The 27,929-nt window shown below is 43.2% G+C and overlaps 1 protein-coding gene across 1 annotated transcript in view; it reads left to right on the top strand.

Moving 5' to 3' along the window:
* The window catches only part of LOC126249461 (gamma-aminobutyric acid type B receptor subunit 2), a 370,961-nt gene that overhangs the window by 173,314 nt on the left and 169,718 nt on the right, over positions 1 to 27,929 (top strand). The window contains exons 10-11 of the mRNA XM_049951115.1: positions 7,872 to 8,096; positions 20,426 to 20,608. Coding sequence (XP_049807072.1) covers positions 7,872 to 8,096; positions 20,426 to 20,608 — 408 coding nt within the window. The remainder of the gene's footprint in view (positions 1 to 7,871; positions 8,097 to 20,425; positions 20,609 to 27,929) is intronic.

Here is a 27,929-nt window from a genome sequence, read left to right as displayed (position 1 = left end):
TACGTCTACATTCTTCATTAGATCTCCTTTATCTCTCCTATTAATCCAACTTGATAGTGGTCCCAGACTGACGAGTAATACTCAAGAATTGGTCATACAAGTGCAAGCCAATTCTTTCGTAAATTAACTGTATTTCCGTTCTACTCTCCAAATGAATCTCGTCGTGGAATCTGCTTGTCAAATATTTTTGTGTGCTCATTCCACTTTAGGATGGTCCGTGGGGGTACTCCGAGGTAATGTACAGTACGTACTGTTTGCAGTGATTTATTTCCAGTAGTGTAATCGAACAGTTGTATCAGTTGCTAGTAGCTACACCCATCGTCGACCCTCTGCAGGTCTTCATGCGTATCGCTGGTCTTCTGGCGTTGCAACTTTCCTACAGTCAACGACGTCGTTTGGAAACAGCCTTACGGAGCTACAACGTCATCTAACAGATCATTTCAAGAGATAATAGACAGCAATAAGTCATGAATGCAATAATAAGATGTGGCCCAGTACTCCGTAAGCTCGTGTTTTGTCCACTAAACGTCTCCGTAGAACTGTATCGAATGCATTCTAAAAGTGCAGAAACACTGCGCAGTAGGCTGGACGCCGTTGTTTACGGTGCATTAAATCTAGCAGACGAACAGAGCGACCAGAGTTTCGGAAGATATCTACTCACGGAACCCGTGTTCATTTTTACACAAGAGATTTCGTTCTCTAAAAATGTCATAATGTGTGAGTATAAAACACTTTTCATAACCCTGCAACAGACGAACGTCAACGCAATAGGCCTATAATTACGAGGGCTTGCTGGAAAGTAATGCCTCCGAATTTTTTATGTAAAAACTCTTAAAGCTTTTTAGATGAAACAAACGTTATTAACATTTTACATCCTTATTCTTCGTGTCTATATATCTGCAGCCTTCTGCCGCTAGAGGGTTCCGAATTGTAGCGTGTAACATGGCGGTGTGTAACGTAACTATGTCAGGCGTGAGAAACAGCGTGCTGTAATCGAGTTTCTAGTTCGAAGAATTCGGGCACACATGGAGCACCCACTCCTTTAGAATGACAATGCCAGACCACACACGAGTGCTGCAACATCTGCAGCAATCCGATGCCTTGGGTTCTTTGTAATCGATCGTTCACCATACACTCCCAACTTGGCCCCATCCGATTTTCATCTGTTTCCAAAACTTAAAGAATGCCTTCGAGGACCTTCCATTGATAGTGATGCAGAGGTAAGGTTGTAGCTCCGTCTGCGGTGACGATATCAACAAATTGATCCCTCGTTGGAAGAACTTGCCAGATTACTATGTTGGAAAATAAATATGTAGACATTCAGAATAAAGATGTACAATGTTAATAACGTTTGCTTCATTTAAAAAACTTTAAGAGCTTTCACATAAAAAATTCGGAGGTGCTAATTTTAGCACGCCCTCGTATACGCCTGTCTCCGACGGCCCTTCTTGGAAACGGGAATGACCTGAGCTTTCTTACTTTTGTTTTTCTTTCTTTCAATCCTACAATAACGTTCGTTGTTCTATCGACTGCTAAAATGGTGAAAAATTCTTTTTTCTATCAACAAATATTTGGAGAGGCTGTCCATTAGTCAGGTAACCTCGGAAGTCTTATTTCGCCAGGGCAATGTCCGGCAACAAGCAGCAGGCCATGTTTTTAAGAATGGTGAGTACTACTGCTCATCTCGCTTGCATGTTGTCCTAACATGTTGCCCTTCGAACAAGTCTGGTATATGGCTAGTAGCAACTTGTACGTCACTTCGTTCTAGTGGACGAAAAGGGCGAGATGAGTTTCGGAAAATATCTATTTACGGAACAACACTACTGGCCATTAAAATTGCTACACCAAGAAGAAATGCAGATGATAAACGGGTATTCATTGGACAAATATATTATACTAGAACTGACATGTGATTACATTTTCACACAATTTGGGTGCATAGATCCTGAGAAATCAGTACCCAGAACAACCACCTCTGGCCGTAATAACGGCCTTGATACGCCTGGGCATTGAGTCAAACAGATCTCGTATAGGTACAGCTGCCCGTGCAGCTTCAACACGATACCACAGTTCATCAACAGTAGTGACTGGCGTATTGTGACGAGACAGGTGCTCGGCCACCATTGACCTGACGTTTTCAATTGGTGAGAGATCTGGAGAATGTGCTGGTCAGGGCAGCAGTCGAACATTTTCTGTATCCAGAAAGGCCTGTACAGGACCTGCAACATGCGGGCGTGCATTATCCTGCTGAAATGTAGGGTTTCGCAGGGATCTAATGTAGGGTAGAGCCACGAATCGTAACACATCTGAAATGTAACGACCACTGTTCAAAGTGCCGTCAATGCGAACAAGAGGTAACCGAGACGTGTAACCAATGGCACCCCATACTATCACGCCGGGTGTTACGCCAGTATGGCGATGACGAATACACGCTTCCAATGTGCGTTCACTGCGATGTCGCCAAACAATGATGTGACTATCAAGATGCTGTAAACATAACCTGGATTCATCCGAAAAAATTACGTTTTGCCATTCGTGCACCCAGGTTCATCGTTGAGTACACCATCGCAGGCGCTCCTGTCTGTGATGCAGCGTTAAGGATAACCGCATCCATGGTCTCCGAGCTGATAGTCCATGCTGCTGCAAACGTCGTCGAACTGTTCGTGTAGATGGTTGTTGTCCTGCAAAGGTCCCCATCTGTTGACTCAGGGTTCGAGACGTGGCTGCACGAACCGTTACAGCCATGCGGATAAGATGCCTGTCATCTCGACTGCTAATGGTATGACGCCGTTGGGATCCAGCACGGCGTTCCGTATTACCCTCCTGAACCCACCGATTCCATATTGTGCTAACAGCCACTGGATCTCGACCAACACGAGCAGCAATGTCGCGATACGATAAATCGCAATCGTGATAGGCTACAAACCGACCTTTATCAAAGTCGGAAACGTGATGGTACGCATTTCTCCTCCTTACACGAGGCATCACAACAACGTTTCACCAGGCAACGCCGGTCAACTGCTGTTTGTGTAGGAGAAATCGGTTGGAAACTTTCCTCATGTCAGCACGTTGTAGGTGTCGCCACCGGCACCAACCTTGTGTGAGTGGTCTGAAAAGCTAATCATTTGCATATCACAGCATCTTCTTCCAGTCGGTTAAATTTCGCGTCTGTAGCACGTCATCTTCGTGGTGTAGCAATTTTAATGGCCAGTAGTGTATGTTCATTTATGTACAGGAGATTTTCGTTCTATAAAACGTCAAAATACGTGAGCATAAATATTTTCCACAACACAACAGACTGTTGATGCTTTATGGACTCGTTGTAACCGGAGGTGGCAGAAGATTCTGCTGGAACATGTAGAGTCCGTTTTTAATTGTGTGCCATAGCGTCTAGACGCTCCTGGTTTAGCGCGCGAGGGATTCACATCATTCTGAACTTTCAAAGGCAGCGATCAAGTGTAGATCGTCAATCCCAGTCAGTTACGTACTATTAAACACTTTATTTGCTACATACTGTTCACCCCTGTCACATGTATCCTTTTGGTAATTTAAACTTCAGAAACGTTTGTGTAGTTGCCATATACACTCCGGGAAATTGAAATAAGAACACCGTGAATTCATTGTCCCAGGAAGGGGAAACTTTATTGACACATTCCTGGGGTCAGATACATCACATGATCACACTGACAGAACCACAGGCACATAGACACAGGCAACAGAGCATGCACAATGTCGGCACTAGTACAGTGTATACCCACCTTTCGCAGCAATACAGGCTGCTATTCTCCCATGGAGACGATCGTAGAGATGCTCGATGTAGTCCTGTGGAACGGCTTGCCATGCCATTTCCACCTGGCGCCTCAGTTGGACCAGCGTTCGTGCCGGACGTGCAGACCGCGTGAGACGACGCTTCATCCAGTCCCAAACATGCTCAATGGGGGACAGATCCGGAGATCTTGCTGGCCAGGGTAGTTGACTTACACCTTCTAGAGCACGTTGGGTGGCACGGGATACATGCGGACGTGCATTGTCCTGTTGGAACAGCAAGTTCCCTTGCCGGTCTAGGAATGGTAGAACGATGGGTTCGATGACGGTTTGGATGTACCGTGCACTATTCAGTGTCCCCTCGACGATCACCAGTGGTGTACGGCCAGTGTAGGAGATCGCTCCCCACACCATGATGCCGGGTGTTGGCCCTGTGTGCCTCGGTCGTATGCAGTCCTGATTGTGGCGCTCACCTGCACGGCGCCAAACACGCATACGACCATCATTGGCACCAAGGCAGAAGCGACTCTCATCGCTGAAGACGACACGTCTCCATTCGTCCCTCCATTCACGCCTGTCGCGACACCACTGGAGGCGGGCTGCACGATGTTGGGGCGTGAGCGGAAGACGGCCTAACGGTGTGCGGGACCGTAGCCCAGCTTCATGGAGACGGTTGCGAATGGTCCTCGCCGATACCCCAGGAGCAACAGTGTCCCTAATTTGCTGGGAAGTGGCGGTGCGGTCCCCTACGGCACTGCGTAGGATCCTACGGTCTTGGCGTGCATCCGTGCGGCGCTGCGGTCCGGTCCCAGGTCGACGGGCACGTGCACCTTCCGCCGACCACTGGTGACAACATCGATGTACTGTGGAGACCTCACGCCCCACGTGTTGAGCAATTCGGCGGTACGTCCACCCGGCCTCCCGCATGCCCACTATACGCCCTCGCTCAAAGTCCGTCAACTGCACATACGGTTCACGTCCACGCTGTCGCGGCATGCTACCAGTGTTAAAGACTGCGATGGAGCTCCGTATGCCACGGCAAACTGGCTGACACTGACGGCGGCGGTGCACAAATGCTGCGCAGCTAGCGCCATTCGACGGCCAACACCGCGGTTCCTGGTGTGTCCGCTGTGCCGTGCGTGTGATCATTGCTTGTACAGCCCTCTCGCAGTGTCCGGAGCAAGTATGGTGGGTCTGACACACCGGTGTCAATGTGTTCTTTTTTCCATTTCCAGGAGTGTATTAGATTAGTGCATAAGTTCGTAGAGTTTTTGTTTTGCATTCTGGTATTCCGGTTGCTATACGTCTATTTATCGATTGTCATTTTTATTTGTAGGTCACTGTTGCTATTTGAATTCAGATATTGTCATTGTGTCATTTGGTGTTAGCAAGTGGAGCTGTGGACGTTACAAAATGGAGCGCCAAACGGAGAAGTCGGAACATTTCCGAAACATTCTTCTGTTTGAGTTCAATATGGGAATGACAGCAGCGGAGGCAGCCAGAAACACTTGCGCCATGTATGGGGGTAATGTCATTGGACAGAGCACGGCAAAAAAAATGGTTTCCTGTTTTAAGAAGGATTGTTTTGATATTAGTGATTCTCCATGTCCAGGGAGACCTTCGGGGTTTGATGAGGAGCGATTAAATGCATTAATCCACAATTATCCTCACCAGTGTACTCGAGAACTGGCAAATGTGATCATTCCAACATCTTGCGACATATGCATGCAATGGGGAAGATTCAAAAATCTGGCGTACGGCTACCGCATGCTCTAAGCCAAAATCACAAAAACGAGCGGGTGGCCATATGTGTCTCTTACCCGTAAACAATTCGCTCGTGAACAACACCAACCATTCCTATGCTGTAGCCGGCCGCGATGGTCTAGCGGTTCTAGGCGCCCAGTCCGGAACCGCGCGACTGCTACGGTCGCAGGTTCGAATCCTGCCTCGGGCATGGATGTGGGTGATGTCCTTAGGTTAGTTAGGTTTAAGTAGTTCTAAGTTCTAGGGGACTGATGACCACAGCTGTTAAGTCCCATAGTGCTCTGAGCCATTTGAACCATTTTCCTATGCTGTATCGTTATTGGTGATGAGAATAGTATCTTTATGCTAACGTAAGCAAAAGAAAGGTATGGTCGAGCCCAAACAAAGCAGGAACTTCCTGTACAAGACCTTCGCGCATCCACGAAAGGTAATGTTAAATATCTTGTGGAACATCGACGGTGTGGTGTACTCGAATTACTTCCCCGAGGTATAATCATCACTTCTCGCGTTTCCAGAATGAGATTTTCACTCTGCAGCGGAGTGTGCGCTGATATGAAACTTCCTGGCAGATTAAAACTGTGTGCCGGACCGAGACTCGAACTCGGGACCTTTGCCTTTCGCGGGCAGTTGCTCTACCAACTGAGCTACCCAGGCACGACTCATGACCCGTACTCAGAGCTGTAATTCCGCCAGTACCTCGTCTGCTACCTTCCAAACTTTACAGAAGCTCTCCTGCGAACCTAGCAGACCTAGCACTCCTGAAAGAAAGGATATTGCGGAGACATTGCTTAGCCACAGCCTGGGGGATGTTTCCTGAATGAGATTTTCACTCTGCAGCGGAGTGTGCGCTGATATGAAACTTCTTGGCAGATTAAAACCGTGTGCCGCACCGAGACTCGAACTCGGGACCTTTGCCTTTCGCGGGCAGTTGCTCTTCGCAGGAGAGCTTCTGTAAAGTTTGAAAGGTAGGAGACGAGGTCCTGGCGGAATTAAAGCTGTGAGGACGGGTCGTGAGCCGTGCTTGGGTAGCTCAGTTGGTAGAGCAACTGCCCGCGAAAGGCAAAGGTCCCGAGTTCGAGTTTCGGTCCGGCACGCAGTTTTAATCTGCCAGGAAGTTTCACTTCTCGCGTTTACTGACAACAAAGGAGGGGTATTGCGGACTCAATCCAAGACCAACGACCAGGAAAACTTCGCGAAGTGATGCTGCTCCACGATAACGCCAGTTCGCATTCTGCTAGACTGATAAAAAACGCTACACAGGAGTTCAACTGGGAAGTCATTCCGCACCCACCTTATTCACCTAATCTTACGCCCTCAGATTCACACCTTTCCCGCTCTCTGTTGAACAGCCTTCAAGAAACAACCTTCCCAGATGAAAATGCGCTCCGAACGTGGCTCGACGAGTTCTTCGTCTCAAAACCACATGGTTTGTACAGGTTTGTACAGTAGAGAAATTGAAGAGCTTCGCCAGCGTTGGCAAACTGTGATAGATAGTGAAAGAGAATATATTACTGACGACTAAAATCTCCGTTATGTGTATCTGTTGTGTTTATTAAACTTATGGGAAAACGCGACGAACTTATGTACCAACCCAATATATTTTCTGGCAGCCAAGACATTACGAGACATTCATAATTAATCTAAAAGTGAAGAGCACAAATAACGATTTTATCGTATCAAAACTCAAAAGTAGTATAAACTAGTAAATTATTTCCGAAGTCATACAACACAAGAAAATTCTGTTGTAATAACAGAAAAAAATAAATTATTGAGATGTTCCACAACAGGTTATAAGACATTAATTTCCTTATAGGCAATAACATTTTTTCTTCTGAAATACAAAACTAAAAATATTATAATTTAAATTAATACGTAAGTTACTTCTCAGCTTTTCATAAAACTAATATACTTTTTCCTTTTACTATATTTAGAATTCCATTCCACAAATCTGTTAACGCCCATCATAATATTCTTGCTATTCACCTCACTTTTTGATGATGTAAAATGATAATTCGTGACAAGGTACAATCCCAATGACATAAAATAAAGATAAAAGCTGCGATCAAGGCTTTCCTGAGTATCGTTGAGTGCTACCAAACGTTTTAGATGTGTTAGAAATTTTGTATTGTCAGTTTACGTGTACTGAATGAAATAACCAGGCGTTTTCATTCAAAGGAAGTCAAAATTTCCACAAAAATATACAGATCTGTTCTAATTACCCCACTTGTCCATTACATTAATTACTGATGGGTCGTATGTGGTATGAGGCAACAATTATACATATAATTTAATGAGTGGCTTCTTCATGCAGTAATCTACTTTAATTTCTCATCTTCTTTCAGATATTTGGAGCATTTCTTGCGTGGGAAACCCGACACGTCAGCATACCAGCGCTCAATGATTCCAAGTATGTTGGGATGAGCGTGTACAATGTCGTCATAATGTGTATCATGGGAGCTGCAATCTCCTTCGTTCTCTCAGATAAACAGGATGCTTCTTTCATCATAATTTCAGTATTCATTATTTTCTGCACTACAGGAACCTTATGCCTGGTTTTTGTTCCTAAGGTAAGCTCTGTAGATATGCATGTAACATCAACATATCATTTTGATATCACTGTATAAGCAGGTACGAAGTATTACCAATCTTCAAGAAATGGACGACCTCAATGAGTATGCGACCAGGTTGAAACGAAGTTGAGGGAGGAGGAGCTGTAGTCTGAGTGAAAGTCAGAGAAATATGCCATTTGTCATCGTCATTAATATACTATGTTAATCTTTTTATCCTCTGTTGATGACGTGGGTCAGTTCACAAACAACAGCATAGTATCTGTAATAGGATGACACTTATCACAAAGAATATGTTCGTAGTTAAATTCAAACCCATGAGTTACAGATTGGTGATCGTTAATTTAGAACGATGTAGCTTCACTTTTCAGTACCACAGAAATCTTGTATGGCACAACACACACAAATTTGTTAACATGCTGTGTACAAAAGAGAATGTACCATCTAATGATTTAAATATCCTGCAGTATTAAACTGCCAAATTTATTTCTAATTCTTGCTTTATAGCAGTTTCAATAATTATCTCCTACATTCCCTTTAAAATAGTTCATGAAATTTAAGGGTTGCAACATTATCCTGGCAGGGTCGTCACATGAAAGGTTGCTGTACCTGCTAACTGCCTGCTTAAATCTGCGATATTTACTATACAGGATGGTCCATTCCTCGTGACCGGGCCAAATACCTCACGAAATAAGCGTCAAACGAAAAAACTACAAAGAACGAAACTTGTCTAGCTTGAAGGGGGAAACCAGATGGCGCTATGGTTGGCCCGCTAGAGGGCGCTGCCATAGGTCAAACGGATATCAACTGCGTTTTTTTCAAATAGGAACGCCCATTTTCTGTTACATACGAGGTGCGGCTAGAAAAAAACCGGACTGATGCTGGAAAAAACATTTATTTACAATTATTTACAATTTCATGTTATCTCCTTCAATGTACTCTCCTCCTCGGTCTCTACACCGCTCCATACGAATTTTCCACTGTTCATAGCAATGCTGCAGATCATTTTCGGTAAGTCCATACATTACTTCCGTCGCTTTTTCTTTTACTGCTTCAACAGTCTCAAATCTAGTTCCTTTCAAAGCTGACTTGACTTTAGGGAAAAGAAAAAAGTCACAGGGGGCCAAATCATGTGAGTAGGGTGGATGATCTAAGATGGGAATGTTGTGTTTTGCCAAAAACGTCTTCACTGACAACGCACTGTGAGCTGGGGCATTGTCTTGGTGAAGGATCCATGACTTTTTTCTCCACAAATCGTTCCGTTTTCTCCGTACTCGCTCACGTAGGGTAGCCAGGACGCTAATGTAGTAATGCTGATTCACTGTTTGTCCCTCTGGTACCCAATCAATGTGCACAATCCCTTTGATGTCAAAAAAAAACAATCATCATTGCCTTGAATTTCGATTTTGACACTCGTGCTTTTTTTTGTCGTGGAGAACCAGGAGTTTTCCCATGCATCGATTGGCGTTTAGTTTCGGGATCGTAAGTAAAAAACCACGATTCATCGCAAGTAATAACATTTTGTAAGAAGGTGGGATCACTTTCAATGTTTTCCAGGATGTCAGAACAAATCATTCTTCGGCGTTCCTTCTGTTCAATTGTGTGACACTTTGGAACCATTTTTGAACACACTTTGTTCATGTTGAAACTTTCATGAAGAATCTGCCTAACACTTTCCTTGTCAACTCCTGTTAACTCAGACACTGCTCTGATTGTTAAACGGCGATATTGTCGAACAAGTTTACCGATTTTTTCAATGTTTGCATCAGTTTTTGCTGACAATGGTCTGCCAGTGCGAGTGTCATCACTGGTGTCTTCGCGGCCATCTTTAAATCGTTTAAACCACTCAAACACTTGTGTTCGCGATAAACAATCATCGCCGTACACTTGTTGTAACATTACAAACATATCACTTGCAGATTTTCCTATTTGAAACAAAATTTGATGTTAACACGCTGTTCTTTCTGTACACTCAACATTTTCCGACGCACAGACAAAACGTCAACTACTTAAAACAGACGCCACGGGCAGACTGAGTGCAGGAGGCAGATGAAACTCGAGCAGTAGGCGGAGCGAGAGTCACGTGACAGGCCACGCGACTTTCAGCCTTATTGCATTCGTTTTATTGTTTCACCAGTACTAGTCCGGTTTTTTTCTAGCCACACCTCGTATTCGTGTAGTACGTAAAGAAATATGAATGTTTTAGTTGGACAACATTTTTCGCTTTGTAATAGATGGCGCTGTAATAGTCACGAACATATGGCTCACAATTTTAGACGAACAGTTGGTAATAGGTAAGTTTTTTAAATTAAAATAAAGAACGTAGGTGCATTTGAACATTTTATTTCGGTTGTTCCAATGTGATACATGTACCTTTGTTAACTTACCATTTCTGAGAACGTATGCTGTTACAGCGTGATTACCTGTAAATACCACATTAATGCAATAAATGCTCAAAATGATGTCCGTCAACCTCAATGCATTTGGCAATACGTGTAACGACATTCCTCTCACCAGCGAGTAGTTCGCCTTCCGTAATGTTCGCACATGCATTGACAATGCGCTGACGCATGTTGTAGGGCGTTGTCGGTGGATCACGATAGCAAATATCCTTCAACTTTCCCCACAGAAAGAAATCCGGGGATGTCCGATACGGTGAACGTGCGGGCCATGGTATGGTGCTTCGACGACCAATCCACCTATCAATACCGCTTCAACCGCACGCGAGCTATGTGCCGGACATCCATCACGTTGGAAGTAAATCACCATTCTGTCATGCAGTGAAACATCTTGTAGTAACATCGGTAGAACATTACGTAGGAAATCAACATACCTTGCACCATTTAGATTGCCATCGATAAAATGGGGGCCAATTATCCTTCGTCCCATAATGCCACACCATACATTAACCCGCGGAGGTCGCTGATGTTCCACTTGTTGCAGCCATCGTGGATTTTCCGTTGCCCGATATTGCATATTATGCCGGTTTACGTTACCGCTGTTGGTGGATGACGCTTCGTCGCTAAATGGAACGCGTGCAAAAAATCTGTCCCGTAATTTCTCTTGTGCCCAGTGGCAGAACTGTACAAGACGTTCAGAGTTGTCGCCATGCAATTCCTGGTGCATAGAAATATGGTACGGGTGCAATTCTCAACACCGACGTTTTTGAGATTCCCGATTCTCGCGCAATTTGTCTGTTACTGATGTGCGGATTAGCCGCGACAGCAGCTAAAACACCTACTTGGGCATCATCATTTGTTGCAGGTCGTCGTTGACGATTCACATGTGGCTGAACACATCCTGTTTCCTTAAACAACGTAACTATCCGGCGAACGGTCCGGACACTTGGATGATGTCGTCCAGGATACCGAGCAACATACATAGCACACGCCCGTTGGGTATTTTGATCACAAGAGCCATACAATTATCGACCTTTTCCACAATTGGTAAACGGTCCGTTTTAACACGGGCAATGTATTACGAAGCAAATACCGTCCGCACTGGCGGAATGTTACGTGATACCACGTACTTATACGTTGTTGTTGTTGTTGTGGTCTTCAGTCCTGAGACTGGTTTGATGCAGCTCTCCATGCTACTCTATCCTGTGCAAGAATCTTCATCTCCCAGTACCTACTGCAACCTACATCCTTCTGAATCTGCTTAGTGTATTCATCTCTTGGTCTCCCTCTACGATTTTTACCCTCCACGCTGCCCTCCAATGCTAAATTTGTGATCCCTTGATGCCTCAAAACATGTCCTACCAACCGATCCCTTCTTCTAGTCAAGTTGTGCCACAAACTTCTCTTCTCCCTAATCCTATTCAATACCTCCTCATTAGTTACGTGATCTACCCACCTTATCTTCAGCATTCTTCTGTAGCACCACATTTCGAAAGCTTCTATTCTCTTCTTGTCCAAACTGGTTATCGTCCATGTTTCACTTCCATACATGGCTACACTCCATACAAATACTTTCAGAAACGACTTCCTGACACTTAAATCTATACTCGATGTTAACAAATTTCTCTTCTTCAGAAACGATTTCCTTGCCATTGCCAGTCTACATTTTACATCCTCTCTACTTCGACCATCATCAGTTATTTTACTCCCTAAATAGCAAAACTCCTTTACTACTTTAAGTGTCTCATTTCCTAATCTAATCCCCTCAGCATCACCCGATTTAATTTGACTACATTCCATTATCCTCGTTTTGCTTTTGTTGATGTTCATCTTATATCCTCCTTTCAAGACACTGTCCATTCCGTTCAACTGCTCTTCCAAGTCCTTTGCTGTCTCTGACAGAATTACAATATCATCGGCGAACCTCAAAGTTTTTACTTCTTCTCCATGAATTTTAATACCTACTCCGAATTTTTCTTTTGTTTCCTTTACTGCTTGCTCAATATACAGATTGAATAACATCGGGGAGAGGCTACAACCCTGTCTCACTCCTTTCCCAACCACTGCTTCCCTTTCATGCCCCTCGACTCTTATAACTGCCATCTGGTTTCTGTACAAATTGTAAATAGCCTTTGGCTCCCTGTATTTTACCCCTGCTACCTTCAGAATTTGAAAGAGAGTATTCCAGTTAACGTTGTCAAAAGCTTTCTCTAAGTCTACAAATGCTAGAAACGTAGGTTTGCCTTTTCTTAATCTTTCTTCTAAGATAAGTCGTAAGGTTAGTATTGCCTCACGTGTTCCAACATTTCTACGGAATCCAAACTGATCTTCCCCGAGGTCCGCTTCTACCAGTTTTTCCATTCGTCTGTAAAGAATTCGCGTTAGTATTTTGCAGCTGTGACTTATTAAACTGATAGTTCGGTAATTTTCACATCTGTCAACACCTGCTTTCTTTGGTATTGGAATTATTATATTCTTCTTGAAGTCTGTGGGTATTTCGCCAGTCTCATACATCTTGCTCACCAGACGGTAGAGTTTTGTCATGACTGGCTCTCCCAAGGCCATCAGTAGTTCTAATGGAATGTTGTCTACTCCCGGGGCCTTGTTTCGACTCAGGTCTTTCAGTGCTCTGTCAAACTCTTCACGCAGTATCTTATCTCCCATTTCATCTTCATCTACATCCTCTTCCACTTCCATAATACTGTCCTCAAGTACATCGCCCTTGTATAAACCCTCTATATACTCCTTCTACCTTTCTGCCTTCCCTTCTTTGCTTAGAACTGGGTTGCCATCTGAGCTCTTGATATTCATACAAGTGGTTCTCTTCTCTCCAAAGGTCTCTTTAATTTTCCTGTAGGCAGTATCTATCTTACCCCTAGTGAGACAAGCCTCTAAATCCTTACATTTGTCCTCTAGCCATCCCTGCTTAGCCATTTTGCACTTTCTGTCGATCTCATTTTTGAGACGTTTGTATTCCCTTTGGCCTGCTTCATTTACTGCATTTTTATATTTTCTCCTTTCATCAATTAAATTCAATATTTCTTCTGTTACCCAAGGATTTCTATTAGCCCTCGTCTTTTTACCTACTTGATCCTCTGCTGCCTTCACTACTTCATCCCTCAGAGCTACCCATTCTTCTTCTACTGTATTTCTTTCCCCCATTCCTGTCAATTGTTCCCTTATGCTCTCCCTGAAACTCTCTACAACCTCTGGTTCTTTCAGTTTATCCAGGTCCCATCTCCTTAAATTCCCACCTTTTTGCAGTTTCTTCAGTTTCAATCTGCAGTTCATAACCAATAGATTGTGGTCAGAATCCACATCTGCCCCTGGAAATGTCTTACAATTTAAAACCTGGTTCCTAAATCTCTGTCTTACCATTATATAATCTATCTGATACCTATTAGTATCTCCAGGATTCTTCCAGGTATACAACCTTCTTTTATGATTCTTGAACCAAGTGTTAGTTATGATTAAGTTATGCTCTGTGCAAAATTCTACAAGGCGGCTTCCTCTTTCATTTCTTCCCCCCAATCCATATTCACCTACTATGTTTCCTTCTCTCCCTTTTCCTACTGACGAATTCCAGTCACCCATGACTATTAAATTTTCATCTCCCTTCACTACCTGAATAATTTCTTTTATCTCGTCATACATTTCATCAATTTCTTCATCATCTGCAGAGCTAGATGGCATATAAACTTGTACTACTGTAGTAGGCATGGGCTTTGTGTCTATCTTGGCCACAATAATGCGTTCACTATGCTGTTTGTAGCAGCTAACCCGCACTCCTATTTTTTTATTCATTATTAAACCTACTCCTGCATTACCCCTATTTGATTTTGTATTTATAACCCTGTAATCACCTGACCAAAAGTCTTGTTCCTCCTGCCACCGAACTTCACTAATTCCCACTATATCTAACTTTAACCTATCCATTTCCCTTTTTAAATTTTCTAACCTACCTGCCCGATTAAGGGATCTGACATTCCACGCTCCGATCCGTAGAATACCAGTTTTCTTTCTCCTGATAACGACGTCCTCCTGAGTAGTCCCCGCCCGGAGATCCGAATGGGGGACTATTTTACCTCCGGAATATTTTACCCAAGAGGACGCCATCATGATTTAATCATACAGTAAAGCTGCATGTCCTCGGGAAAAATTACGGCTGTAGTTTCCCCTTGCTTTCAGCCGTTCGCAGTACCAGCACAGCAAGGCCGTTTTGGTTAATGTTACAAGGCCAGATCAGTCAATCATCCAGACTGTTGCCCCTGCAACTACTGAAAAGGCTGCTGCCCCTCTTCAGGAACCACATGTTTGTCTGGCCTCTCAACAGATACCCCTCCGTTGTGGTTGCACCTACGGTACGGCCATCTGTATCGCTGAGGCACGCAAGCCTCCCCACCAACGGCAAGGTCCATGGTTCATGGGGGAACTTATACGTTAACTTATACGTTAGTGACTATTATTGTGGCCCAACTAAAGCATTCATATTTCTTTACGTACTACACGAATATGTAATAAAAATGGGGGTTCCTATTTAGAAAAACGCAGTTGATATCCGTTTGACTTATGGCAGCGCCATCTAGCGGGCCAGCCATAGCGCCAACTGGTTTCCCCCTTCAAGCTAGACGAGTTTCGTTATTTGTAGTTTTTTCGTTTGACGCTTATTTCGTGAGATATTTGGCCTGGTCTCTATCAATGGACTACCCTGTATTTGTTGCCTAATACCGTCTGAGGTCGCTCGCTTTGCATCTTCGTATACCAACGTCACTTTCTACACATACCCTACAAAGTTTTTAGCCCAGAGACCAAAGAATTGGCCTGAAAAAAAGTGAAATGAGTATTAACAAATTATTTAATTATGCAATTAATAATGTAGATGGCGGTCTGCACTAATAAATAGGGGCATGTAAGGATTTGTGTAAGTGGCGTCATAAACGTGGGAGATCCCTAGTTAACATTATGCCGTCTGGCGACACCACAGTCGTGTCGTGCGTTAAATAGCGTCAACGGCCGGCGACACCACAGTGCTGGTGTGTGCATAGTATCGCTCAGTGGCCGGCGACAACACAGTGCTGTCGTGAGTATAGTATCGCTCAGTGGTTCGCGACTACACTGAAGTATCTTTTGCATTCTGTTGGTGTTTTATTTAGGTAACAATAAGTTACACACGTCAACAAGTTTTTTGCTTTTATAAGCATGTGTGCCGTTTCATCATGGCAGACAAGAGAGACGATAAGATTATTTACGATGAATGCGCGGACGTCTTGTCTGACGTTCCGACGACTTGGCCGATTGTGAAGATGACACTGAATATAAAAAAATGGAAGTGAGGCAGAATCGTCGGAAGATAGTGAAATACGTCCAAGAAGTATTCGGCGAACGCTACGGTTGCCAACTGATTCGGATGAATCATAAGATGAAGACAGCGCACAGTGGTCAGACTTTGATTTACCGAGGATCAATAATAAATTTGAAGGATCTCCGGGTCCAAACGTATTTCCCAAAGATTCACAGAGCGTCGAGGATATCGTAGAATTATATATAGGGAACGATCTATTTGAATCTATTAGCAGCGAAACCAACAAGTACTACAGTAAAAATTGCAATAGAAGGAAACTGGATATAAAAAAAAATGTCAAATCTGTCGACGTTACTGGACCCGAACTTAGAAAATGGTTTGGGCTTGCTATCCTTATGGGAATTGTAAGAAAAGCAAGGATCACTGACTATTGGTCAACGAATCCGTTGATAGACACACCGCTATTTCTCAAAACGATGATACCGTGGCGCGGACAGTTAAATTTTAAAGTTTACAATCCGTCGAAAATTACGAAATATGGTACACTCATTCGGATGCTGTGTGATTCGTATACGGGATACATTTCCTCATTCAAGATATATTCCGATGCTGGACAGCCATTAGCAAAAACAGTGATGGAACTATTGACGCCTTCTTGTGGAAATTGGCATCACTTCTACATGGATAATAATCATAACAGTGTAGAAGTTGCAGAGAAGTTATTTGAAAAGAAAGTTCGAGATTGTGGAACGATACGGCAAAATAGAGGATTTCCGCAAAAATTAAAGCGCGCAAAAATCACTGTGTTTGAAGCTTGTCCTCAACGGAAATGTGAAGTACTCACAAAGGTATGGAGAGCTTCGAAAACTAAAACAATACAAATGATCTCTACAATACACAATGAATGCCACTTTGATTGACACTCAAAGAAGATGTAGAAAAACCAATGACACAATAAAAAAAACCTGAAAGTGTATTAGACTACAACAAATACATGAAAGGATTGGATCGGGCAGACCAATATTTCAGTTATTACCCTATACACAGAAAAACTATAAAATGGTCAAAGAAGGTTTGCATGTACCTCTTTAATTGCGTGTTATTTAATGCGTTCCGTACATAGCAATATTTCAATACAGACCACAAGAGTCTCCGATTCCACGAATTTATACTGAAAGTGTCTGATTCGTGGATAAAAGACCATATAGCTGCTTCTGGGCAAAACCTGAGGGGCTGCCACTACATCGTGTACGTCACATCATGATCCGGTCACATAAAGCAACACCAGCTAATACATATTTCCGAAACGAATAAACGAAAACGAAGGAACTGCCATGTATGTTCCAAAAAAAAAGAACAACAATCTTAATGTGCGAGTCTTGTGGAGTTGCGTTACATCTTGGAGACTGTTTTGCTGCATATCATACGAAAGAGAAATACGAAGTACCAAAGACAATGAAAATAAACAAATGTATGAAACAAACAAATTTTGTTTTTATTTACGTATGAATATCTTCGAAATTTTATGAAAGTAGGGAAACAGGGTTATGAACTTATGAGAACTAACGATGAGTTTTGTAAAACTTAACAATTTATAATCTCCTGATAATGTCAAGAACGGCCGGCTACAAGCCAAGTAATCCGAATTAGCGCTGCCGGCGCCAAGCAAATATAAGTCTACGAGACGTGCGGACGGTAGAGTGTTAATACAGGTAATCAGCTCCTTCTATCATTTATTTTACACATCATATCGCAACAAATACTGCTTTTAAGTTGCATATAGGGTGGACACAATGGAGAAAGAAGTGATTTGGCTTAATAAGCATCGAAACTGGTTTCATTTAATTTGAACTGTTTTATTGTTTCAAAGAAAAACCAAACTTAACATGGTAAGAGTTTACTTTCTCTCAATTAATTTTCAATGCACAAAGAAATATATATGATGAAAGTGATTCCTTAAGCTGAATTCAGACAAACAGACCATTGTTTCATTTAACCTTGCACAATACTGGTCGGTGAGAGGAAGCGATAATTATGCATGGGTTCCAAATCGAAACATCCACTCGTAGATTCCCACTAAATTACTGTACTTAAGCATGTACCAGATGCTGGGACACAGGAGCTGATGACGGGATCTCAGACGGTTTGTACTCAAATATACTACATCTGCAAACCCAATCTCGATAGCGACCATAAAAATGTGCGTAAGGCGGTTATTAAAAGAAACTGAACTTCCCATTCATGTACTACTGAAATAAAATCCTAGCAGTTATTTATTCAGGCTTCAAAACAACGAACTGTAAAGTAACCACCACGTGGTTGGATCATGGGCCAAAGTTAGTTCTACGGGGTGGCGCACGAAATGTGTTACCATTTTGTTTCTTAATATAAACTTTATTGTCAATACAATCTGAAAGGAACATATACTACAATGAAGAGCCGTCCATGGAGATTTGTTCTAACTCAGCACATGCTCAATATGTCCATTTCGTTTCCTAACTTCCTTCAAACGAACACTGAAGTTAGTGATTACCCTACGGCACATGTCTACCGTAATTTCACTGCACGCTCGAAGAATAAGTCTTCTGAGCTCCATTAAATCACGTGGACGCTTCGGGAAAAATTTTTCCTTTAGGTACCCCCAAAGAAAAAAGTCACGTGAATTGAGCTCTGGACGATGGGAGGGGGGCATTTTGTCCGTCATTGAAGCGACCTGGAAACCTGAGTGAAAGGATCCGCATGTCGAAATGCTCGTGTAAAAACTCCAACACAGTGTTTGTTGCAGTATGTGGCCTTGCTCCATCTTGCATGAACCACTGCGTGTTGAAGGGCAAGACAGTAGCAAAAAGCTGTGGAATTTAATGGAGCTCAGAGGACTTATTCTTCAAGCTTGCAGTGAAATTACGGAAGACCTGTGCCGTAGGGTAATCACTAACTTCAGCGTTCCTTTGAAGGAAGTTAGGAAACGAAATTGTGGACATATTGAGCATGTGCTGAGTTAGAACGAATCTCCATAGACGGCTCTTCATTGTAGTATATGTTCCTTTCAGATTGTATTGACAATAAAGTTTATATTCAAAAACAAAATGGTAACACATTTCGTGCGCCACCCTGTATTCACAAAGAAAACTATTCACATTTCACATCCCAGTTGTATATCACTGTCCTTATTACAACACAGACCATCATTTTATTGCGATTCTATCATAATAAGGGGCTGAAAGCCACAATACCAAAAATACCATTGACAAAGAAAACTTCTTAAAATTACGAAATTTCACACGCTAATTGTTATCAACGTGCTTATTATAACACACGCAATCATCTTATAATCCTTCTACAGTGGTAGTAGACAGAGTAAGGACCACGTGGTTGACTGAAGGCCACACTAGGAAAGTGCGATTCACAGAGGAAACTAATCAAAATTACGGAAATTCACACGTTTTTCCACAAGAAAAATGTTACAACCTATTCAGTCGTAAAAAGCTAACATGATCTCTATCAAAGTCTACAATTACAGCTTGAAACTGACAAAAATGCTACATAACGACCACGGACCCGGGAATAAAAAATTAAGAGAGCGCTTATCAGAGATCTCAACACCTTACCTTGTCCACCCGCCAGAAATCGAATGCCCCACACGGCTCTCTGTCTCTAATGTTTGGACTAGGCGTTAGGTGAGGAGAACAGGACCAATTGCCCTCCAGAGTGCAATCAAAAACGGTGGTTCGACCACGCCATCCGTCTTTGCTCCCAGCATTGTCTACCCAGAAGTCTGAATTGGTAACACAACATCGAACCATACCAGACTACCAAACACTCTGAATGTGCTGGAGCTAGTTTTGAACTGCTCTTTTTTGCTCGTTTTCTAATTCATACTGGATGGATGAAAGGAAGTGGGACTGTGCAAGGACAGAACACCAATAAATGAATAGAGACGGGTGCTCACTCCACCTCCAGAGGCTCTGTGTCGAACTGTCAGAGTACCGAATCGAAATATACACAAAGCCATTCTGCTAAGGTGAATGTCACACTTACCTTTAATGAAAGAGTTTCAGCATTTTCAACATAACGAAAAGGAAAAAAAATCCTCAATAACTTGCGTAGACTCAAGTACAAACGCAAATACAAAAGTTTCGAGGGCATAAATCATCACTGTATTTTACGGAAGACATTAGTCGCACATGATTAAGAAATAGTTGAATTGCTAAATTTGTCACAAACAGACCACCACGGAATACTTAACCGTTTTCCAGACCATTTAAAAGATTTTTAATTATTGCCGACATTTCTGATCCTGTGGATTCATCTTCAGACACTGTTTTTCTGCTACTTACAACTATGTTGTGCTCTACCAATTCTAGAACTGTCTTTTCTGTCGAGCAGTTTACCGTGCCATACTGATAACAAATGCTTGTGTTGTCAACGGCAGTCTGTCGTTGCCGTAATTTTGAATCATACCGCAGATATTTCTGACTGCGGTGGAATTTATATATACATTCATCTGCATTACCACAATCATGGTTATTACAAACATAATGGATAAGGTTGTTATCAATTATCGCCTGTCAGCGAAATGATCATGTTAGTTTTAAAACTAATATTTTAATAGCTTTCTTATGTCTCAGCTTATAGAATTGAAAAGGAATCCTCAGGGGTCTATTGACAAACGCATACGCGCTACACTGCGCCCTATGTCAAAGAACAGGAGGGATTCTGCCGCTTCTGAGCTTGAGGAGAAACTAAAGGAAGCAAAAGCAACAAATCAGAAATACAGGAAGGAACTTCTCGAACGAGAATCAGAGCTGCAGGTAGGTGCACATCCATTTTGTTTTGAAGAATAATAACATTTGAACTATGAGACTCTACAAATACTTCGGCAAATTTTTGCTTGACATACTATAATCACACATCAACTTTTAGACGTAATAATCTACAGTATTTAAGTACTAATTCACCGTGGTATTCGATCCATTTCATACTAAAGAGTTGTATTCTTTCTTCCTCAGACTGTCAGTTGAGATATATGAAACGTATTTTTTTTTTTTTTACTTTCTGTCACTTTGAGGTCGTTATCTTCAAAAAGAAATTAGTTCAGACTCGGAAATAGCTTCTTGTGACGTAAGTCACTCGTGAAAAGCCCACTTAATGGGAAAAGAAATGGAACATATTTAGTACTCCCTGAACTTAAGAATAAATTTCCCAGTAAAGTAAATCCATTGACCTTTCGCACCAACCCTACATACAGTACGTCGTGCACACCACTACTGGGGGAAATATCTGAGCGCATTCATTTGGTTCAGACTCTGAGAACTCTTCTCTGGGAGCAAAACTGATGAGCATTACTCAGCGAGTAAATGTACGATTTGCTGAAAAGCGGTAACATGATGTAAAAGTGAAAAATTACTTGTGTCTAGGAAATGACACTCGCCCTTTCCTTACGGAAACAAGCAGTGTATAGTGATTCAGTCGTGAGTCTGTGATTCCATTTGTCCTGCACCACTTGTGGGGCCAGTGCTTGGGAGCCGTTGCCTTTTATAGGTACTTTTTCCAAGGGACAAACGATATAGATATTTCTTTTTAAGAGTTCCGAGAATTATTCCAAAACTGTATTCATGAAATGAAGACTTCCTCTTTCAATGCTATATGAATCCTTCACTCTGCGACATAGTGTGTGCTGTTTTGACATATTAAAACTGTCGAACCCAGAATCTTGGCTTCCGTGAGTAATGCTCCTACCAGCTGAGCACTCAAGGCGCCTAGAACCGCTCGGCCACCCCGGCCGGTGAACGTCAGATATTTCTTCTGTTTTACTCGATGACTTTCGGTAAATTGCTGTCCGCCTCCTTAGCTGAGTGGTCAGCGCGCCTGACTACCACGCAGCGGGTCCGTGTTCGACTCCCGACCGGGTCGGAGATTTCCTCCGCTTGAGGGGTGTCCTCGTCATCATTTCATCATCATTAATACAAGTCCCCCCCCACCCGCCCAATGTGGCGACACCTGAAAAGACTTGCAACACGGCGGCCAAATTTCCCCAGCTCGGGACTCCCGGCAATCAATTCCATACCATCATTTCATTTCATTTCGTCAATTACTAAGGGCTGTGACCTTTCTTAGGGGAAATCACGAATCCAATCACACAACTGAGGCGATACTCCATAGGCAAGCAATTTTAGAACACACTTGTGAGGAACTGTGTGGAAAGCCTTCTGGAAATCTAAATAATATGGAATAAATTTGACATCCCCATTGATAGCACTCAGAATAAAGAGTTAGGTGCGTTCCACAAGAAGGATATTTTCTGAATCGATGCTGACTATTTGTCAATAAATCGTTTTCTTCGAGGTAATTCATAACGTTCGAACACAGTATATGTTCCAAAGTCCTACTGCAAATCGACGTTAGTGATGTTGTTGTTGTTGTGGTCTTCAGTCCTGAGACTGGTTTGATGCAGCTCTCCATGCTACTCTATCCTGTGCAAGCTTCTTCATCTCCCCGTACCTACTGCAACCTACATCCTTCTGAATCTGCTTAGTGTATTCATCTCTTGGTCTCCCCCTACGATTTTTACCCTCCACGATGCCCTCCAATACTAAATTGGTGATCCCTTGATGCCTCAGAACATGTCCTACCAACCGATCCCTTCTTCTGGTCAAGTTGTGCCACAAACTCCTCTTCTCCCCAATCCTATTCAGTACCTCCTCATTAGTTATGTGATCTACCCATCTAATCTTCAGCATTCTAATGTAGCACCACATTTCGAAAGCATCTATTCTCTTCTTGTCCAAACTATTTACCGTCCATGTTTCACTTCCATACATGGCTACACTCCATACAAATACACTCCTGGAAATTGAAATAAGAACACCGTGAATTCATTGTCCCAGGAAGGGGAAACTTTATTGACACATTCCTGGGATCAGATACATCACATGATCACACTGACAGGACCACAGGCACATAGACACAGGCAACAGAGCATGCACAATGTCGGCACTAGTACAGTGTATATCCACCTTTCGCAGCAATGCAGGCTGCTATTCTCATATGGAGACGATCGTAGAGATGCTGGGTGTAGTCCTGTGGAACGGCTTGCCATGCCATTTCCACCTGGCGCCTCAGCTGGACCAGCGTTCGTGCTGGACGTGCAGACCGCGTGAGAGGACGCTTCATCCAGTCCCAAACATGCTCAATGGGGGACAGATCCGGAGATCTTGCTGGCCAGGGTAGTTGACTTACACCTTCTAGAGCACGTTGGGTGGCACGGGATACATGCGGACGTGCATTGTCCTGTTGGAACAGCAAGTTCCCTTGCCGGTCTAGGAATGGTAGAACGATGGGTTCGATGACGGTTTGGATATACCGTGCACTATTCAGTGTCCCCTCGACGATCACCAGTGGTGTACGGCCAGTGTAGGAGATCGCTCCCCACACCATGATGCCGGGTGTTGGCCCTGTGTGCCTCGGTCGTATGCAGTCCTGATTGTGGTGCTCACCTGCACGGCGCCAAACACGCATACGACCATCATTGGCACCAAGGCAGAAGCGACTCTCATCGCTGAAGATGACACGTCTCCATTCGTCCCTCCATTCACGCTGTCGCGACACCACTGGAGGCGGGCTGCACGATGTTGGGGCGTGAGCGGAAGACGGCCTAACGGTGTGCGGGACCGTAGCCCAGCTTCATGGAGACGGTTGCGAATGGTCCTCGCCGATACCCCAGGAGCAACAGTGTCCCTAATTTGCTGGGAAGTGGCGGTGCGGTCCCCTACGGCACTGCGTAGGATCCTACGGTCTTGGCGTGCATCCGTGCGGCGCTGCGGTCCGGTCCCAGGTCGACGGGCACGTGCACCTTCCGCCGACCACTGGCGACAACATCGATGTACTGTGGAGACCTCACGCCCCACGTGTTGAGCAATTCGGCGGTACGTCCACCCGGCCTCCCGCATGCCCACTATATGCCCTCGCTCAAAGTCCGTCAACTGCACATACGGTTCACGTCCATGCTGTCGTGGCATGCTACCAGTGTTAAAGACTGCGATGGAGCTCCGTATGCCACGGCAAACTGGCTGACACTGACGGCGGCGGTGCACAAATGGTGCGCAGCTAGCGCCATTCGACGGCCAACACCGCGGTTCCTGGTGTGTCCGCTGTGCCGTGCGTGTGATCATTGTTTGAACAGCCCTCTCGCAGTGTCCGGAGCAAGTATGGTGGGTCTGACACACCGGTGTCAATGTGTTCTTTTTTCCATTTCCAGGAGTGTACTTTCAGAAACGACTTCCTGACACTTAAATCTATACTCGATGTTAACAAATTTCTCTTCTTCAAAAACGCTTTCCTTGCCATTGCCAGTCTACATTTTATATCCTCCCTACTTCGACCATCATCGGTTATTTTGCTCCCCAAATAGCAAAACTCTTTTACTACTTTAAGTGTTTCATTTCCTAATCTAATACCCTCAACATCACCCGACTTAATTCGACTACATTCCATTATCCTCGTTTTGCTTTTGTTGATGTTCATCTTATGTCCTCCCTTCAAGACACCATCCATTCCGTTCAACTGCTCTTCCAAGTCCTTTGCTGTCTCTGACAGAATTACAATATCATCGGCGAACCTCAAAGTTTTTACTTCTTCTCCATGAATTTTAATACCTACTCCGAATTTTTCTTTTGTTTCCTTTACTGCTTGCTCAATATACAGATTGAATAACATCGGGGAGAGGCTACAACCCTGTCTCACTCCTTTCCCAACCACTGCTTCCCTTTCATGCCCCTCGACTCTTATAACTGCCATCTGGTTTCTGTACAAATTGTAAATAGCCTTTGGCTCCCTGTATTTTACCCCTGCTACCTTCAGAATTTGAAAGAGAGTATTCCAGTTAACGTTGTCAAAAGCTTTCTCTAAGTCTACAAATGCTAGAAACGTAGGTTTGCCTTTTCTTAATCTTTCTTCTAAGATAAGTCGTAAGGTTAGTATTGCCTCACGTGTTCCAACATTTCTACGGAATCCAAACTGATCTTCCCCGAGGTCCGCTTCTACCAGTTTTTCCATTCGTCTGTAAAGAATTCGCGTTAGTATTTTGCAGCTGTGACTTATTAAACTGATAGTTCGGTAATTTTCACATCTGTCAACACCTGCTTTCTTTGGTATTGGAATTATTATATTCTTCTTGAAGTCTGTGGGTATTTCGCCAGTCTCATACATCTTGCTCACCAGACGGTAGAGTTTTGTCATGACTGGCTCTCCCAAGGCCATCAGTAGTTCTAATGGAATGTTGTCTACTCCCGGGGCCTTGTTTCGACTCAGGTCTTTCAGTGCTCTGTCAAACTCTTCACGCAGTATCTTATCTCCCATTTCATCTACATTCTCTTCCATCTCCATAATATTGTCCTCAAGTACGTCGCCCTTGTATAGACCCTCTATATACTCCTTCCACCTTTCTGCTTTCCCTTCTTTGCTTAGAACTGGGTTTCCATCTGAGCTCTTGATATTCATGCAAGTGGTTCTCTTTTCTCCAAAGGTCTCTTTAATTGTCCTGTAGTCAGTATCTATCTTACCCCTAGTGATATGCGCCTCTACATCCTTACATTTGTCCTCTAGCCATTCCTGCTTAGCTATTTTGCGCTTCCTGTCTATCTCATTTTTGAGACGTTTGTATTCCTTTTTGCCTGCTTCATTTACTGTATTTTTATATTTTCTCCTTTCATCAATTAATTTCAATATCTCTTCTGTTACCCAAGGATATCTAGTAGCCCTCGTCTTTTTACCTACTTGATCCTCTGCTGCCTTGACTACTTCATCCCTTAGAGCTACCCATTCTTCTTCTACTGTATTTCTTTTCCCCATTCCTGTAAATTGTTCCCTTATGCTCTCCCTGAAACTCTGTACAACCTCTGGTTTAGTCAGTTTATCCAGGTCCCATCTCCTTAAATTCCCACATTTTTGCAGTTTCTTCAGTTTTAATCTACAGGTCATAACCAATAGATTGTGGTCAGAGTCCACATCTGCCCCTGGAAATGTCTTACAATTTAAAACCTGGTTCCTAAATCTCTGTCTTACCATTATATAATATATCTGATACCTTTTAGTATCTCCAGGGTTCTTCCATGTATACAGCCTTCTATCATGATTCTTAAACCAAGTGTTAGCTATGATTAAGTTGTGCTCTGTGCAAAATTCTACCAGACAGCTTCCTCTTTCATTTCTTAGCCCCAATCCATATTCACCTACTACGTTCCCTTCTCTCCCTTTTCCTACACTCGAATTCCAGTCACCCATGACTATTAAATTTTCGTCTCCCTTCACTATCTGAAAAATTTCTTTTATTTCATCATACATTTCTTCAATTTCTTCGTCATCTGCAGAGCTAGTTGGCATATAAACTTGTACTATTGTAGTAGGTGTGGGCTTCGTATCTATCTTGGCCACAATAATGCGTTCACTATACTGTTTGTAGTAGCTTACCCGCATTCCTATTTTCCTATTCATTATTAAACCTACTCCTGCAGTACCCCTATTTGACTTTGTGTTGAGTGATATAGGTCTGTAATTTAGCAGATTAGTTCTATTTCCTTTCTCGGGTATTGGTGTGACTTAAGCAACTTTCCAGTCCTTAGGTACAGATATTTCGAAGAACGAGTGGTTTTATATGACCGCTAAGTATGGAGGTATTGTATCAGCGTATTCTGAAAGGAACCTGACTGGTTTACAATGTGGACCGAAGGTCCTGCGTTTATTAAGTGATTTGAGCTGCTTCGCTACACCGAGGATATCAACTTCTAAGTTAGCATGTTGCAGTTTTTCTAGAATAGAGTTGTGCGGTATTTACTTCACTTTGGTGAAGGAATTTCAGAAAACCGTGTTTAGTAACTCTACTTTAGTGGAACTGTCATCAGTGACATCACATTTGTTATCGCGCAGTGAAAATACTGATTGCTTCTTGCAGTTGATATATTTCGCATATGAGCAGAGTCTCTTTCTGTTTATTGCCAGATTTCGAGACAGAGTTTCGTTGTGGAAACTATTAAAAGCATCTCGCATTAAAGTTAGCGCTAAATTTCAAGCTTCTGTAAAACTTTGTCAGTTAAAAAGTTAATTATAAAAGTACATACAGCCCCAATGGTTTTCTGTGAAAACCACTTATAAAAACTGTAGTACGAGCTCAGATTTACCTTACAGTTACTTAAGGTATACTTACTTTCACTGTCAGTGATCTAATCAATATGATCACAATGCAAAAACCACACGTCATGCAAATTGTTACAATATTTAGCAGACACAGATCTCCTACAGTCACCTAGCAAACACTCCGCTCCGACTGTTGAATTGAATGTTGTAAACTACTGCTGCATTGCACTACATTCGTAGAAATACTTCAGTGTACCGCCTGTGGTCTCCGTCTTGTGATAGCATCGGTGGTTTCACGCGAAAGGCACTAGGACTTCAAAACAAAGTCTGTAAAATGGTGGTACGAGGCAGAAACCACTGAGACTCGAAGGGTTAAGTTACCGTCGTTCGTACTTGACTCCCTCTCTTTCAATTTTCGTAGATTTGTTGGCCTCTTTTTCACTGCTTACTTATCGTTTATTATTACTGAAAATGGGTCAAATGGCTCTAAGCACTATGGGACTTAACATCTGAGGTCATCAGTCCCCTAGACTTAGAACTGCTTAAACCGAACTAACCTACGGACAGCACACACATCCATGCCCGAGGCGGGATTCGAATCTGCTACAGTAGCAGCATCGCGGTTCCGGACTCAAGCGCCTAGAACCGCTCGGCCACGTCGGCCGGGGTTATTATTACTGTGATAATGGTACTAATCACTGTGTCCCATAGCAAACAATCATCATCCAGCTGGAAACAGTTGGTTTATTATGGGCACAATATCCACGCAAACCGAAATAATAGATCCTTCAAGCCAGAAAAACATTACAAAATAATTCAGGAACCATAGTTTCGGAAGAGAAATATTCTTCAGTGTGGTCAGGCGCGTACTCAAGACTATCGCTACTCGTCAGCACCACCTGCAATGTTAGCGAGGATTTAGAGTGTATCAAGCAAGGTTACATCGTCCAGTAAACGTTCCTGGCCCGACCGGCTAGCGGCGCGGTCTCACGCGCTGCTTCC

Source organism: Schistocerca nitens, chromosome 3 (assembly GCF_023898315.1).
Source record: "Schistocerca nitens isolate TAMUIC-IGC-003100 chromosome 3, iqSchNite1.1, whole genome shotgun sequence".
NCBI lineage: Eukaryota > Metazoa > Arthropoda > Insecta > Orthoptera > Acrididae > Schistocerca > Schistocerca nitens.
The sequence above is the reverse complement of the archived record's forward strand: the minus strand, read 5'-3'. Positions and strand labels throughout refer to the sequence as shown.